At 46.9% G+C, this 16,162-nt stretch overlaps 1 protein-coding gene across 1 annotated transcript in view; it reads left to right on the plus strand.

Moving 5' to 3' along the window:
* Positions 1 to 16,162, plus strand: part of LOC144126133 (motile sperm domain-containing protein 2-like) — a 77,683-nt gene that overhangs the window by 44,573 nt on the left and 16,948 nt on the right. The window contains exons 5-8 of the mRNA XM_077660098.1: positions 3,420 to 3,480; positions 5,709 to 5,747; positions 6,561 to 6,685; positions 10,239 to 10,307. Of these exons, the coding sequence (XP_077516224.1) occupies positions 3,420 to 3,480; positions 5,709 to 5,747; positions 6,561 to 6,685; positions 10,239 to 10,307 (294 nt within the window). The remainder of the gene's footprint in view (positions 1 to 3,419; positions 3,481 to 5,708; positions 5,748 to 6,560; positions 6,686 to 10,238; positions 10,308 to 16,162) is intronic.

Below are 16,162 nucleotides of genomic sequence, written 5' to 3' on the forward strand. Positions count from 1 at the left end.
GGGGTGGTACACGGCCGCAGTCGTACACAACACAAACACAGTTAACGGGCTCACTTTCAAAGCCTACAGCGCAACACACGCGGAGGAGATTGCCATTGCTCTGGCTCTCACGAATCCCAAGTCAAAACACATCATCACCGACTCGCGAGGGGCCTGTCGGAACTACGAGTTGGGCTGGGCTCCCCCGCTTGCCTGGCGCATACTGGAATATCGCTGTCGATCTGAAGATCCAACTCCACGCAACCTGATTTGGGCCCCCGGTCACCAGGGCCTCCAGGGAAACGAACAGGCCGATCAGGCCGCCCGCGCACTCTCTCCCCGGGCTATCTCCCTGTCCTTGGAAGGGTACTCCCAATGAGACAATCTGGCCATTACATTCAAACAAATCACCGATTACTACAAGGAGGAGCACCGGCGCTACCCGGCCCCTTGTAAGGGTCTGGATCGCGCTGACGAGCGCCTCCTCATCAAAATTCTCACTAACACTGTACTGTGCCCGGCGGTGCTTAAACACTTCAATACATCCTTTGATGGCACGTGCCAGTTCTGTGGGGAGGTGTCTGACACCTTCCACATGGTTTGGGCGTGTCAATCTAACCCATCTATCCCCCCCAACCCCAACCCCACCAGAGAGGACTGGGAGGCGGCCCTGCTCGGCTGTCAAGACCTGAAGAGCCAAAAGGCCTTGGTTCAACGGACGCGGGCGGCGTTGCTTGCCAATGGGGCCCCGGAATAGGGGCTCCACCTAGTACTGTGAGGGGAAAGGGCCAATAGGGTCCTACCCCAATCACCTTTCTGTAAAAATTTATTGCTTATAAATGTTTTTCACCACCACCTTGCGCTGACGGCCTGCGTGTGTGCCGTATGCGCGCTAACCTGCGTGAGGCTTGTCTGCACGAGGCCTGTCTTTTCACCGTCTGCTTAGTCTAGGTTTCTTTTGCTTCTGGCAAAAACAAATGCGACTAAGTTATTGGCGCAACCTCAGTGATACCAGGTGTTTCAGGGCCGACTTTCAGAAATTAAAAATAAAGGCTTTTTGGTGTAAAATTATGGCTCTTGCAGCATTGCATTACCAGTGTTGGCGGACACCGAGAAGTCGGTGAATCATTTTAAGCGGTAAGCCGGTTAACTGATTTTTAATTATTAGCTTTTTATTATCGCAGCTAGGCAACTGTTTGCGATTAGTGATCTGTAGCCGGTCGTTAGTGGTAGTCATATCAGTTTTTAGAACTTTGAAAACGCGATTATTCTCGGCGCTGTGGCTCGACAAAGTTTTGCTACATCGTGCCAAAATACACGCGCTTTAGAAAAGCATGCAGGAAGAGCAACCTTTCCAGTGCACGTAACCAGTCAAAAAACGCCAAATTTTGTTGAGCCAGAGCGCCAAGGGTAATCGCGTTTTCTAATTTCTAAAAACTGATATGCCTATTGCTAAGGACCGGCTACAAATCTCCAATTGCAACTAGGCACCTAACAAAATAGTTAAAAAGTCTTATTAAAAATTTATTAACCAGCTTACTACTGAAAATGATTCACTGGCTTTCCGGTGTCCGCGACACTAATATTACTATGCCGCAAAAACGATATTTTACCCTAAAAATCCTATTTTTTTTTAAGTTTTTGAGTCTTTCCTGAAAGACCTGGTATAACGAAGAGTCAAAAACCTCTCATCAAGATGCTGCATAGTGGAATGGAGCCGAAAAGTCGAAATGACTATTTTATGACCGCGATTTCACCACGTGTGCCTTGGCGCACAAAGGCCTTATTTAGCCGACGCCTGGCAAGGCACAGGCGACCGCCACCTACGAATTACACCTCTCCCCCCCTTCTTGTCACCAGCGCCGAGGAGGTATCTGCACTTGCGGGGTACAGCAATGCAATCACGAAAGCGCCTTCCCAATCAAGTCGAGTCAACTAGCAGCGCACGCCAAGACGCACAAAGGCCCGGGCGGGAGAGAGCAGTTACCCCCCCCCCCCCCCGTCAGAAGTTCACTGACCCCTGATCTTTCTGCAGCTGTGATTGCGAGCGACCGTGGCCTTGCTACGACCGTGCAGGCATTTCTGGAGGCTCGAGGCGGCCCCAAGCGCCGGCCTGTGTTCGTGTGGGATTGACGCCATGGGATGCCCGCGTGGGACACTTTGCAGTGTCACTACACTCCTGGTCGTCGATGTAAATAAATAAGTACAAAGGAAAAAGAAAGTCCCCAAGCAACAAGCCTTGGAAGCAATCGGCTTCATCGACAATACCCGAAAGCAGCGCCCAAGAAGGGCGGGAACTCGGAGAAAACCACACAAGAGCGCGCGACGGCTTTGTCCGTCGTGTTCCCCCCATCATCGTCTTTTAGTCTGTGCCGTCTTTCTACTGCTTCAAGATGTAATTAGTGTGATTATATATTTCTTGTTGATTTTCCTGAACCTTCCTGTTTCCTCGTCATTTCTCCCGGGGGAAAACCCCTACCGACCCGAGCCGCAACAACGACAACTGCAAGGCTGTATTCCTAGCTTGCTTGAAGCATAGCAGACCCATGCACACTCTTGCAGCCGCGGTTATCACAGCTCCATTTTCTCGATACAAGAGTGCCTGCATGCCGTACAACTGTTAGATGTGTTTTGCGATTCATGTTGAAAGGCAGGTAAGGGTTCTCTTAAGGTACCTTTGTTGTCGTTAAGGGTGCCAGAAGGTTAACGGGGTCAAGCTGTCTGTGAGAAGGTGTCATAAATCCAGCAATGCTGGTGCTTGTCCCAAGGTCGCGACCTCACAGTTCTTTCAGCGGTGTCGAGATATCCGCCATAAGCACGGAGGCGAGCACTCTTGCGCTCCGCCAAAGCTGGTCGGTCACCGAAGGGCAGGCGCCTATCTCTGGACACAAATCAGGAAAAACTGCCAGTTGGGGTCTAAGCGTTGAATGGGAAGGCAGAGCGCTCCGCCGTGCATTGTGACTGGGCTCGACGGCTCGCCGTTTAGAAAAAAATTCGGCAGCGCTTAGTTATCAATTTGCGATGACCATGCGTTAGCTTCTCCCCTTTTTGTTTCACTTGCTTCTCTTCTACAGCTCATCTTGTCTTCTTATTTTCGTATCTACTTTGCCGTACATTTGGTTGCTCGTTAAAGCCTCTTTGCTCAAAATTGTCGAGCGAACTGCTGGGCAGCGTGCCTGTGCTTTCTTGCTGACTCATGCTTAGTCCTTTAAATTTTTAGTCATTCTTAGTCATTTTAATTTTAGCTGAGTCATTCGTGGTCGTTATTAGTTATTATAAATTTTACAATTTTTTTTTTGGGGGGGGGGGGGGTGTTAACAGGCAGTAATGACAGTAATGTGGGCGCAGAGGTGCTTGTTTTTGCAGATTCCTACTCTCTACGACCGCGCGAGACGTGTTTTGTGACGGTGCTGTGTCCCCTGGTTGGTCATTTCGTTCAGGACATGGAGCTGATCGGGTTCCTGATAAGTCTGTTCAAGGAATACTACCCCTGGGCCTTAGGTAAGTGCACTGGCACAACATGCCGGTAACTTTTCGTTTTTTTTTTCACGCCGTCTGAATAAACGCTTGAGTCAGTTCTGTGTAGCTCAACAAGGATTTAAAACACAGTCAATCAGTACAGATTAGTTTGTGAATTATTACGTGCCAAAATGGGCTACAAGCGACGCCACTGTAATGCAAGGCTTCAGATTTTTTTTTTCAGGTTCTTCAAACTGTGCCAAAATATCAGCACATGGACGTCTTTGCATTTCACTTCCACCGAAATGCCGCCGTCAAGGCCTAGGTCGAACTGGAGACCTCGTGTTTGGCGCCAAAAGCGTGGCTATTGCATGCAGTTTAGCTTGCGGGTTTGTCACCTTTACCTCTACTGTATGGCCCCGCCCTTGTGTGTGCATTCTCATTGGAAGGTTCTCTCTAAACGAATTAGGTGTTTGGTTTGGGCTTGTTGGTCCGGCAGCTCCAGCAGACGATCACGGACAGAGAAGCAGTCAACTGTACGGGCGCTGGAGTTGCTAACAATTTATTTCGAGAAGAGAGCAATGCAACGTCCAACACATGTTACATACGGGAACAAGCAAATTGGTCGTTTTTCTATTTGTCTTCGTCTGTTCGCGATTCTTCACGCCGCTGACAAAACGAGCCAGTTATTCAAGGAATTGCGAATTTTTGGAGCGAAAGCTCTACTTCACGACCAAAGCTGCAAAAGGCGGGCCATCTCCGAAGCTATGACCTTGACCTTGAATAAAAATAAACATTGCCGCGTCATTCGAACCCGCGGCGTCGCGAGCACATCAGCTTCGCTGGCCACTGCACGAGACCACTATATGCTATCGCTGCAGCCTATCACGCCTCGTGTTAAACTGCGACACACTCTCGCACTGTGCATTGCACATCGTCGTCTGCAGCGAACAGATTAAATCAACTTAGCCTCGACCAGAGCTTAACCTGAGTCTATTATCGTCGCCAGACGTGCGGACGACTAAGCAAAGCAAAACCGTGACCCAAGCAGCCTAAACACGTGCTTTCGCCCGTCTTCTCATTTTAACTATGTGAAAATCCTGCCATTTTTTGTGGGCCGTAAAAGCACTAAAATATTTTACAGTTCAGGTTCAGGCAAGATCTGGTGTAACGGTGACCCACCCTCTTGATGTGCTGTTGGCGAGGGCGAAAAGGTTTGCAGTTGCTCAGCTTAATTCTCCGAAAAACTTGTCACTGGCTCGGCGTCATTGCGGAAAGGCATACTCCTACTTCCGTTAGAATTAGCTCTCTTCGCTTCACTGATATAAAACAACGGCAATTTTCTTGACATAATTCAAATGAGAAGTCTGTTTCAAACAAAAATACGCCAAGCGTTTAACATAGGTGTGGCCTGACTTTATGAACATTTTGCTCTTGCCGTTGAATACGTGACAAAAATGGGGCTGTCGTGCTTACCAATTTAAATAAAAGAAAATTTCTCGCTCTGAACTTATAGCTTAGCTTAAATTACGATCTTAATTATATATTTATTCAGAGTGCTAATTCCCTAATTCGGGTCATTACAGGGAGGCAAGATATATACAAATAAAAATACAAATACGCCGCCCAAAGACGCGGTTTAGATATCAGCCGCGGATGTCGAATTTCGATGGAGGCAAAGTTCTAGAGGCCCGTGTACTGTGTGACGTCAGTGCACGTTAAAGAACCCCAGGTGGTCGAAATTTCCGGAGCCTTCTACTATGGCGTCCCTCGTAGCCTGAGTCGCTCTGAGACGTTAAACCCCTATAAACTAAACAATGATAAATACTGCTCTCACAGCAAAAAAAAAAAAACATTTTCAAAAACAGAATGAGAAATTTCCGCACCATTCCCGCTAAAATGTCTCCCCATCTAACACAAATTTTCCTACATCACCCTGTTAAACAACACCGCTTGGAAACTGATTCCATATTTCAGCCATTCGGAAAAGAGGAATACTGGTGCACATCGGTACGTGTAATAATAGGTTGTATTATCTTACTGCAGTTTTTTTTTTGCGGGCAACGTCTCAGAGGAGATTTCACATAGTATTCCTCATTAATTTTTAATTTGTCTGGCATTATCTGTTTGTTTAACAAGCTAGCTATTGTCAAGCGCTCACAGTCGTATAAACTAATGCATTCAAATTTTTCTGCACCAGGCTGGATTTGCAAAACTATTCACTGTGGCTCGTCGCTATGTTCCTTGTATTGTTGTTCTCTCTCTCACAGGTTTTATCATGGTGTACGACATGCCCTGGTTGTTCAACAGTAAGCGCCTTTTCTATCCTTTTCTTCTTGCTGCGGTCTCGCCTCATCGGACGCTTCCGCTTCCGTGCCTTTACATATAATGAAGGCAGTGCCACAATGGACTTTATTCGATGTTCATGGCCTGAAAAGGAGGGGGAGAGGATAGTTTTTATGCAATGCTCGTTTAAGAACGAGCTTTTCTTAAGGCAGTCTGGCGGGGCAATGAATGATGTAGTGGGCTGAGTAGAAAAGCTCCAAGCTGCGCAGGTAACGGCACTCTTATCCGGATTTGCAGGCATCTGTGGACAGAAGCAGCACTGTGCTAACAACCGCGGCTTTGTTGTGCATGCAACCTTTTAGAGCTTGGCGCCATAGAGGATGAGGCGACTAAAGAGATAATTGTAATCCTTGGGAACAACAGCCAGTACCTACGGCCTCAAGGCTGCACCTAAAGGTCATTCGGTTAGTGACGCAAATAGAAAGACTACGAGCAGCACACTTGCATGATCCTCAGCCTTACTGCCTTTTCAATGTGCTTTACCAGCTTTTGCCGCGAAATTCAAGGTTTTTAACTAGTATATTGGCGCTTTTGCGGGTTCTGAAAGAAAACGGCGTGTATTGAAGAAGGTGACCAACCTTGTGTGGACTTTATATGGTCCATATATGGCCTTATTTGGTTGACCTTATATGGTCGCTCTAGCTCTTCAACCGTTACACGGCACTCTCTTATCAGCGCTTGAGTTGGCGCGCCGTCTCTAAATCTTCGCGTGCGGTAACCAAGCTGCCGCATGCTGTTCTTTACTCCGGCACCCCTTCCACCCTGATTACCTGCAGCGGCTTGGAAAGTGATCAAGTCTTGGCTACCAGCCGAGGGTTTGGACCGCATCAAGTTTGTCGACAGAAACACCATCACCAACTACATATCTCCCGAGAACCTGCCTGAGTACATGGGCGGAACGGTAATTTATTCCCTTCACCCTTAACACTCCGCTGGCTTGAATGCAGCCACGAGCTTGGTCCTCCGTGTGGAAATGCCGAAACTGATCGAACTTTGCGGATTACCATCGCACTTCAGCATTTATAGGCTATTCCTTATGCGGGGATGTTAAGCCATGCCTTTTGTTCACTTTACGCTGAAGCGTTATGCCTCCCCCCCTACCTTTTTTTTTCCCTCCGTAAACGAGCCTCCGGTCACTTATGATTATCGCGGGGGCAATGTTCGCTTTAAACTGGTTGGTTGCGGTTAATTCATGAGGCACTGAGTGCATCGGAGATTGATTGCACGTACCAGCTGTCACATGTCTGAAGTGAAGAGTCGATAATAGACTTTGAAGCACAGTGACAATGGCGAAGTAATAGAAGACGAGGGAAAAACGTTATAAGTCATTGCACCGAGAGATAGGCTCAGTCGCTTTATCAGCAATCAAGGAAAACTAGGCGTTGAGGAGCTTCAACGCTTTGCTTCAGCCTCTGTTCTTACGGTGCAGTCATGGAAACTATGACCCTTGAAATGAGGGGTTGGTGTGCGTGCGACTGGCTGGCCACGTCGAGTTTGATTGGCAGCAAGATGTGTATGCGAAAAATTATTGTATCCGCCCCGTTCATTGTTCGCAAAACTAGATTTAAGCCAACGCTTTTCGGTAGTCAACGTTTGTTTTACTGTGGCCGCTATAAGCGCTGATATTGTGTACTGCATGCATCTGCCTTCCAAGATTTACATATTTCATAACCATGTGCTATTTCGACACAGTTTTCTGTTACAACATATGCTATCGTGAATGACAGATCTGAGTGGTATTTCTGTCTTTGTAACTCTTGATCAGCATCGATTACGTTTTCTTTCTTTTCTTATCAGTGCGTGTGCATGCGCGTTTTTTTACATGTACTATAGCCTGTCGCTGCTCGAGGGGCGGACGGGGCTTTCGTCAAGCTGCGAAACTTGCAGCTTTTTCTCTGCCGCCCTTTTTCACCACCTGTACACTTTGTTGGTGAAATAAATGCTCATTGATTGATTGATTGATTGATTGATTGATAAGCGCTCTAAGGCGGCAGGCACGTACGCGTCAGACCGCCTTGCGCATCTGGTGAGCTGTTTTCCGAATGCCACGCAGTGAAGCACTCACGTCAAGTGGTGTTTTCCTTTCGCGCCTACTCGTTGTCGGCCTCGCCTTGGCCTTTATCAGCGCAACTTCACGCTTCCGGTATTGATTCCTCATCCGCGGTTTCACACCGGCCCCCATCCGCTGCCGCCGCATCGGTGATATATGTGTGCCCTCCAGAGCCATTAGGCGCTGCAGCGGCCTGCGCTGGCTTCGGCTTTCTTGGCCTCGTACGCGTTAGGAGCGCGGGCGCTGCGGAACTCGCTGCGGTCAGCCCGCGGGACTGTGAGGAATTCGGTCGCTTCATCTGTCTTCTGGAGAAAGCCAGCGGAGAGCCCGAGTTCATTACATTGCATACTTTGCTGCCATTTCACCCCCCCCCCCCCCCCCCCCCCCCCCGCCAATCTTTCCTACCGCTCTACCATTTATTATCGTCCCTTCAGTCTCTGCGGTTCGGCTTTTTTGCAGACATTACGTGAGCGCAGGCGGAGACCGAAATCCAGGGGCTCGAAGCTGATAGCGCGTCTGTCCCTCTGTCTGTTCAGCCACGCCGGTGGGGTGGAACGGATATCTTGCGGCAGATTCTTTCCTTGGTGAGGACGACGGGGGCAGAAAGTGCCGGACGCCTTTCGATGGACGGCTGTTTTGTTTGTCGGGAGACCAACTCAGAGGGCGACGGAGCCATTTCCTACGAGCGGTGGCTCGCCGAGTACTGGGTGCACTGTCACTTGATATGAAGATTTATGGTTCCATTGCATCTGCTTTGTGCCACGTAGGCAGATTCGCCCATCACTGCAGCGGAAGCGAAGGACAATAAACAAAGTGCCACGTAAAGTGCAAACCGGGGATCGTTGTTAAAGGTTGGCCGTATATTTCAGACAGAGGTGAAGAACGAGACGAGCACTAGATTTAAGCTAAAATTAGTAAACTAAATATACCCTCGCAAATAGATGATCGGACAGACACCGTCGTAGCTAAGTTGGTGCAGCATCGTACTTGAAATTCGGTGGTTATGGGTTCGGATCCCATCGGCAGAATGTTTTTTTCCTCTTCTTTCTAATCAGTTATCTTTCAGCCATAAAATAATTATACAACTAATTTCGCATTGATAAACACGACAAGTTAAAAAAAAACATTCCACCTTGCTTTCCCTTTTCCCTGGTTTCTGAGGCTGTTGGCTTCCTTGACATGTGTACCATAACAAGACCCGCTTTTCCTTAAGCTTGCCTGCTAAAAAAAAAAAAAAAATGTGAGAGAGGACTGCGAAAGTTATGCGCATAGAGAAATTTCGGCGCTTATATTTGAAAGTCGAAAACTTTGAGATTCCCCTCTGTCTTCTTAATCTGCGCACAAAAAGATCCCCCTCTCCTCTTCTTTATTTTTATACTTTGCAAGACACATCAGTATATCTAAGGACGCTGGCATTAATGTGAGCGTGCAGAGGCGTGGCGACGAATGAAAAACGAAGAGGACTCAAGGGGAATTCATTTCAATCGCTTTTTTCTTCTCTGTTTAGCTTCGCGCGTTCCGACCCAAAGCGCGCGCATTCGTCGCCGCCATCTTGGGAACTCGAATGAGACTCGGTAAGCGACCAGTGGCCGATTTCAAGCGTGGCTTGGCTTCTGAGGTCCCCCGTGCGTACAGAATGCACGTTGAGCGACTCGCATAACAGGAATTATGTGCGATTCGCGGTCTTAGTACTCAGTGGCACACCCTTTGATCGTCGGCGTCATTGGTCCTGTGGAAGCCTCCGGTGGCTTGGGTTTCAGGACACACGTTGTGCACATGATTTATAGCGGTGAGCATAGCGCTTGCAGCTCGCTTTGCGGACCTGTTTTGAAAGCAGGTTCCTCGTGGTGAACGAAGCACGTTGTGTCATCTATCGTACACGATGCTTTCGCTTCCGAATTTCGCGAGTACCCTATCGCTGTTGCAGTGCTTCTCACGTTGCTGGCGCTGGGAAGATGGCATACGCTGGCGAGTTGCTTAGTCGAATTGTGCTTTCTGGGCTTACTATTTTTTTATACTTGCAAAAAAAGGGAGGGTTATGCATAAGCTCAGTGATATCGGCTCATGCAAGCCGTACTGAAAAAAAAAATTAAAGAACCTTGAAAACCTAAGTCTGGATCGATTTTGCTCGCTATGCACTCACGCGTTCCTGCTTACTTCCATGCGAGCAATGCTGAGTTAGCTTGGTGTTAGTTGTGCTTTTGAGTAGGTTAATTTTGTGGTCCTCTTGACACTCTGGTAACATTGTTTGTCTTTTTACTGTGAAAAATTAAGAGGAACACGGCGGTGAAGGTGGTATGTATGACATCGTGTCATTTCTGATTGTGTGTATGATGCCTGAATATGTGTGCGGTTATATTTTTTGAAGGTAAATTACTGTTATCGTTTTTTATCTTGCCTGCAGCAAAAGCTTCCCTTCCGGGAATACACGTGGGACGATGTGGACTTCATTGTCAACGTCGCCAGCCTTGAAGTGAGTAGCGGCCTCTTTGTTTTTCGGCGTACACGCAAATACACACACGCCTGAAAGAATACCCGTCTGTCATAACTACTGAAAGAAATGGGCGCTTAAGTGTGAAGCATAGAACGCACGTTTTTGGGGTGTGATCCTCGCTTTCATGCTTATACTGTCTGTACGTTGGGAATGATTTGGCATTCAAGGCTTGTATTAAACTGGAGCGGCGAAAGCGAAGTGCTTACTTTAAGCTTAGATGTGCGGCTCGAAACGTGCAAGAAGGAACTCGGACGATGTGGTCTGGCGCCTTACTTCGTCTTTGTATGCGTTTTTTTGCCGATTATTCAAAATTAGCGTAGTCCTACTATAGCCCAAACTAGTAAAGAACATGGCGCCCGGACCAGTTCGCTTTTTTCTTTTACTGATACGTGCCACTCCTTTGGATGTGTGCATTTATATGGGTAAAAACTTTTACAAATTGTAAGAGATGGCTTTTCGGGGTGCCATGTTTTTTTCTTCTGAGGGTTGATGCTTATTTTTGCTCCATTACACATGTTGCAGAAATAAGTAGTCGTGTGTAAATAAGGAAAATTTTGAATACAAAACGAATACGAATGAAACCTTTTTGCGAATATTGACTCAAATATGTGTTTAGTATGAAAAATAAATTCGCGAAGAGATGATAGGTAAACGTTGTTGTACTTATTTTTTTCTAAATTAATGTATGGTCTGTAAAACCGAAATCGCCACCAAAACTAGACGGACTCAGCACCATTCTTAATAAAACAAATGAGTTGCCAAGAAATGTGTGCTGCGTGATCAGAGAGCATAATGATGTGGTTTCTGCAATGTGGTCATGCAAAATGAGTAGCATAAAAAAATCCATGACCTGACACACGACTGGCAACTGAAAATAACTTGATAGGTAGTAGAGGCTAATTAATCAGTACTTAGGACTTATAGGACTTAATTAGGGTAACGGCATGTTCCAAGATAGTATCTGATAGTATCTGAATTTTTTCCCTTGCCTCCCAAAAAACACATATCTATGCTACGTGAAACGCCATTGGAAAAGAATATATTTGAGACACTTCGGGTCTCCAAACACAATCTACGCAATAAACCGGCACGTTTTCTTTTCATCTCAGAGCCACCCTATTCTTGCAATAAAGGCTTCATTCATTTCATTCTATAGGAATGCGGCCACTGAAACAGTGAATTAAGCCGGCGAAAGCATGCTTATTAAAAAAGAAATGTAATTGCTATGTCTTCGATTACATTTTTGTAGTTAGACATCGCGGGCAGTAAAAAATGACTGACTGAAAATCCAGAGGTAACACAGTTTGTTGCGCATGTGTAAAAACCTTTCATTTATAGCAGCGGTGGCCTAGTGGTCTGAGCATCCGCCCCGCATGCGGGAGGTGCGGGGTTTGATCCTGAGTGTTGCCCGGTACCCACCGGTTATACAATTGGTACAAGCTTTCCCCTGGTCTGGTGCTCGGCTTCTTTAGGGTTAAATGCTTGGGAAATGGGTCTTAAACATCCATCCTCCTCATCAACAGCAAACTTTTCATTTGGCTCTCATAACTTCAGGGTTATTGACAGACAAGATTCCTGTTCAAAAAGCCGAGCGCGCGATCCACTTTATCCTGTCTTGTTTTGTGACTACCAAATAATTTTTTTTCAAATGTTATTGTGACATCTGCGTCTTTGCTGGTAAGTCCTTGTGCATGATGAGCCTTGCCCGTTTACCTCTTGAGCTGCTGCGGGAACGGGCCCGGGCCCGAGCTCAGCAGAGTGATAATAAAGTGGGCCCGGCCCGGTTCCGGCTGAAATCCGTGGGCCTGGGCCGTCTCGGACCTCAGAATACGTCCCGTGCGGCGCTCTAAAAAGCGCGGCTGATAGCCGCCGTTGCCTCGGGCTGGCAGCGAAGCTCAAAGCTGAGAATATGAAGCTACTTTGTGGCCTTGCGAGAGATGCCCTTCTATCGACTTGACGCCTACCGATACGCGCATGTCCAAGACGTGCGAGTTACAATGCAGCATGCTATATAAGGGATCTTTACACGACTGCTTGCCCTGCCGGTGGCACCTTGACTCGGCCGCCCTTATTGAGATCCATGCGAAATTCCGCAAGTGGGCTTTGCCGCATAGCAGAGTGGGCCAAAACTACATGACGGAGCTGGCACTAGAAGAGTTGAGAAGTTGACAGGATGAGCGCCATGGGTTTGGGGCGTTAAAATGTGAGCCATCTTTTTCTTGTCACGTGTGATGTGTGAGAAAGCCTATTTTCGGAATTTCGCCCGAGGTCCAAGCCTAGCAGCGTTTGAATGCGATCTGTTCATGCGATAAACGATGATAAAAAGGGAGAAGACGCCCTTGTTCCTTTAAACTGGATCTGCAGGCAATTTATTCAGATATTAGGCTTTTGCAACGATCTGATTTATGAAATCCGGTGCAATATTGGATCCTTGCAGAATATTCGAAAATTCTCGAAAATCTATTCCTCGAATCGAATTTGAGCCTAATAACAAGCACATTCGATTCGTATTCGAAATTTTGAATATTCGCACGCACCTAATTATACGCAACACTGGTGGAGGTCCCGAATGTAGCCTGTCAGAAGAACCACCCGCGTAAAAGCGGATAAGTATCATGTGACACCTTAGGCAGCACAGTGTGTGTGTATATATATATATATATATATATATATATATATATATATATATATATATATATATATATATTATATATATATATATATATATATATAATTATTATTTTACATTGTAAGAGCGCACATAATTGCGTTACAGCGCCCGTGACGTCTATAGGCATATGAGGAATGGCTTAGGATCGTGCCAAAGGCTATTGTGACTTCGCCTCCAGCGCATAAGCAGAGTCGTTTGGCTTTACATTCATTTATGTCCTGCGCATCGCAGTCAGCGGCGAATAAAAAATTGCTGGCTGATGTTCTGGCGACCATTCTTCGGCTGTCCACTTCCCTGAAGCGCGAACCACTCCTGCTGACAGGAATGAAAAGAGAAGGCCGCTGCCGAACTGAGCATGTGCACTACAACTGGCTACGCGACATTTATCTCCGTCCCGATAGTAAATGTCTTCACGGACTTTGCCGTGACACACAGCTGCTGGCTTTTCACAACAGCATGAAAGCTAACGAGATAGTTGGTGATGGAATTGTAATTCGGTTTAGTGTTTACGCAGCTGCAGTGAATCCAGAAAAAAAAAAACATTTGTCAAATCAAAAGAGTCCGGCAGCAGAAGCCGCTCCTGCCAAGAACTGTGCAAGAAAAAAGAGAGAAAAAAAAAGCGGCCGTGACGCGCGTCAGTGGTGTATCCACACGGCTGCGTAGGGAGTGTCCGAGGCGGAACGGTGGACGGGAACACACGTGCGGCAAAATAACAAAAAGGAGAGAAAAGAACGTACAAAGTGAAACACTCCTATTCCGTTCTTTCTTCATTTTTTTCACGCGTGGTCTCTGCACTCAAGGAGTTGGCGTTTGGACGTTTTCTTGCAACACCTCTCGCATTCGTTCGGGAGACCGGCGACCAAAGAGCGCACATGTTGGGCAGACTGAAACGAACAGGAATGCATTATCGCGCAGCCGGCAGTTGGAACCGACGCCTTCCTTCGCGTCTGGTCCATTCGTCGTGTATGCCCGTACAGAAAAAAAAGAGAAAGACCAAGACGAGGAGTGTGGGACAAGAGCAAAGTCGTTTCTCTTCAGCCCTTAGCTCGCGAGTCTGGGCTCGTGTCTTGTAGTCCGACCGGAGCCGCACGAGGCGCATGTCTGTGACGCTGCATCCATAAATCACGCCTACGCAACCCCCTCCTCCCCCCCCCTTTTTTTTTCTCTCTTGATGCAGCAGTGGGCGCGATGGTCCCGGGGTAACGAGCCCTTCGAACGTGAGGTGAATTTAAACTAAGTCACGCAGTCTTGGACTTGTAGTGCGTGCTTGTGCTGCCGTCGTGTAGGCGGGTACCGAGCACAGCGAAGTTTTAAAACCGTTTGCAGCCATGGGGCGTCGGCGACCCCGCCTCTCCTGACCACGAGAGCCGCCCCTTGTTACTCTTTGGCTAAGACTGATCGTTCAAAAACCGCCGGCTGTCTGCATGATGAGATAAGAATAGATTGATAGTTCAAAAACCGCCGGCTGTCTGCATGATGAGATAAGAATAGATTGATAGTTCAAAAACCGCCGGCTGTCTGCATGATGAGATAAGAATAGATTGATAGTTCAAAAACCGCCGGCTGTCTGCATGATGAGATAAGAATAGCTGGGAAGAAGGAAGCGAAAATCTTGCAGCGACCATTTTGCTTTCGAGTTACGGATATTATGATGAAAGTTCCAATGACGGTCGGAAAGAATTAGAGGGAATTGTGAAATTAAGGAAGCGTGCTTGTATGAGTGATTGATTGAGTAAGTGAGTGATTGAGTGGGTGTTTGTGTGGGTTAGTGAGTGAGTGAGTGAGTGGGTGTTTGTGTGGGTTAGTGAGTGAGTGATTGAGTGGGTGTATGTGTAGGTTTGTGAGTGAATGAGTGAGTGGGTGTTTGTGTGGGTTAGTGAGTGAGTGAGTGAGTGATTGAGTGAGTTATTGAGTAAGTGAGTGAGTGATTGAGTGGGCATCTGTGTGGGTTAGTGAGTGAGAGTGAGTGAGTGATGAGTGAGTGATGATTGAGCGAGCGGGAGGGCGGGCGCGAGCGAGCGAATGTGTGGGTCGGTGGGTGAGTGGATGAGAGAGAGAGAGTGTGTGTGTGTGTGTGTGTGGGTGCGGGTGGGTGGGTGGGTGTGGGTGGGTGGGTGAGAGAGTGAGTTCATTTGTATTCATAAAGAATGAAGAGACCTCAGATGAAAAGCTGCAGAGGTACCTCGAAAGTCCCTGCGATTCTTTCACAACTTGGCAAACAGGGCTCAGATATTTGCACCAAACAAATTGAGGCAAAGGGAATACCTACACAAGTTAATTCAATGAGAACAGCATACCATACGAAGAATACTTGTAGTCGCTCTGCTGGGGAATATGTGAGGAGAGAAAGCACGTCAATGTTGCAATAATCAAAATAAACGGATGTACTCTGAACAGCACAAAAGGGTTAATCAACTGTTTATAAAATATGACGAACTTCTTGCGGTGTAAAGTTGACGTGTTACCATTTCCGCTATTTCGGTTTATAAATGTGGGATTGAAACGTTTCGAAGGCTGTGCGCCGTAATTAGTGAGATTTCGAGGCAAAAATAATATTTTGACACGTATATACTTGAAACAAGCCTCTGTTTGTGTTGTGGCCGCCACGGGGCTTTAAAAAGTTAGAGACAAGGAGGGACAGTAACAACGGTCAGTACATCAATTGGTATTCGACATAAACATGAATAATAATACAAAATAATGCACATTTTCATAAGCTTTGTATTTGCTGCCTACGATGCCCCAGCAGTTAGCCTAACAGCGTGTTTTCGGAACAACTGTGTTCTGCCGACTGAATGACAGCAGTTGAAGAGTGCGGGACGTATAGCCAGTTTAAAACCTGGTGAAAGTTGCGGCGTGCATCTGGGCAGAAAACTTGCTGACTGTGATAGCTTTTCTATGATGTGCAAAAAACTTATGCGCATATGAGCATTAGATGAGGCATAAGAGATACTCTTAATAACGGAGGCTGAGAAATTTCCTCAACAGGTACCATCGAGTTATATATGGCAGATGCATTTATTAACCACATCCAGCACAGCCGAATGAGAGGTGTCCTTGAGAGCTACAGTTGATATCAACTACTAACTTCTCATCAAATGTTCTTTTTTCTTTTGTATGAAATGAGCTTTGCCTATTTTGCAAATAGTGACAGTTCTTAAAA

Source organism: Amblyomma americanum, chromosome 3 (assembly GCF_052857255.1).
Source record: "Amblyomma americanum isolate KBUSLIRL-KWMA chromosome 3, ASM5285725v1, whole genome shotgun sequence".
NCBI classification, from domain to species: Eukaryota; Metazoa; Arthropoda; class Arachnida; order Ixodida; family Ixodidae; genus Amblyomma; species Amblyomma americanum.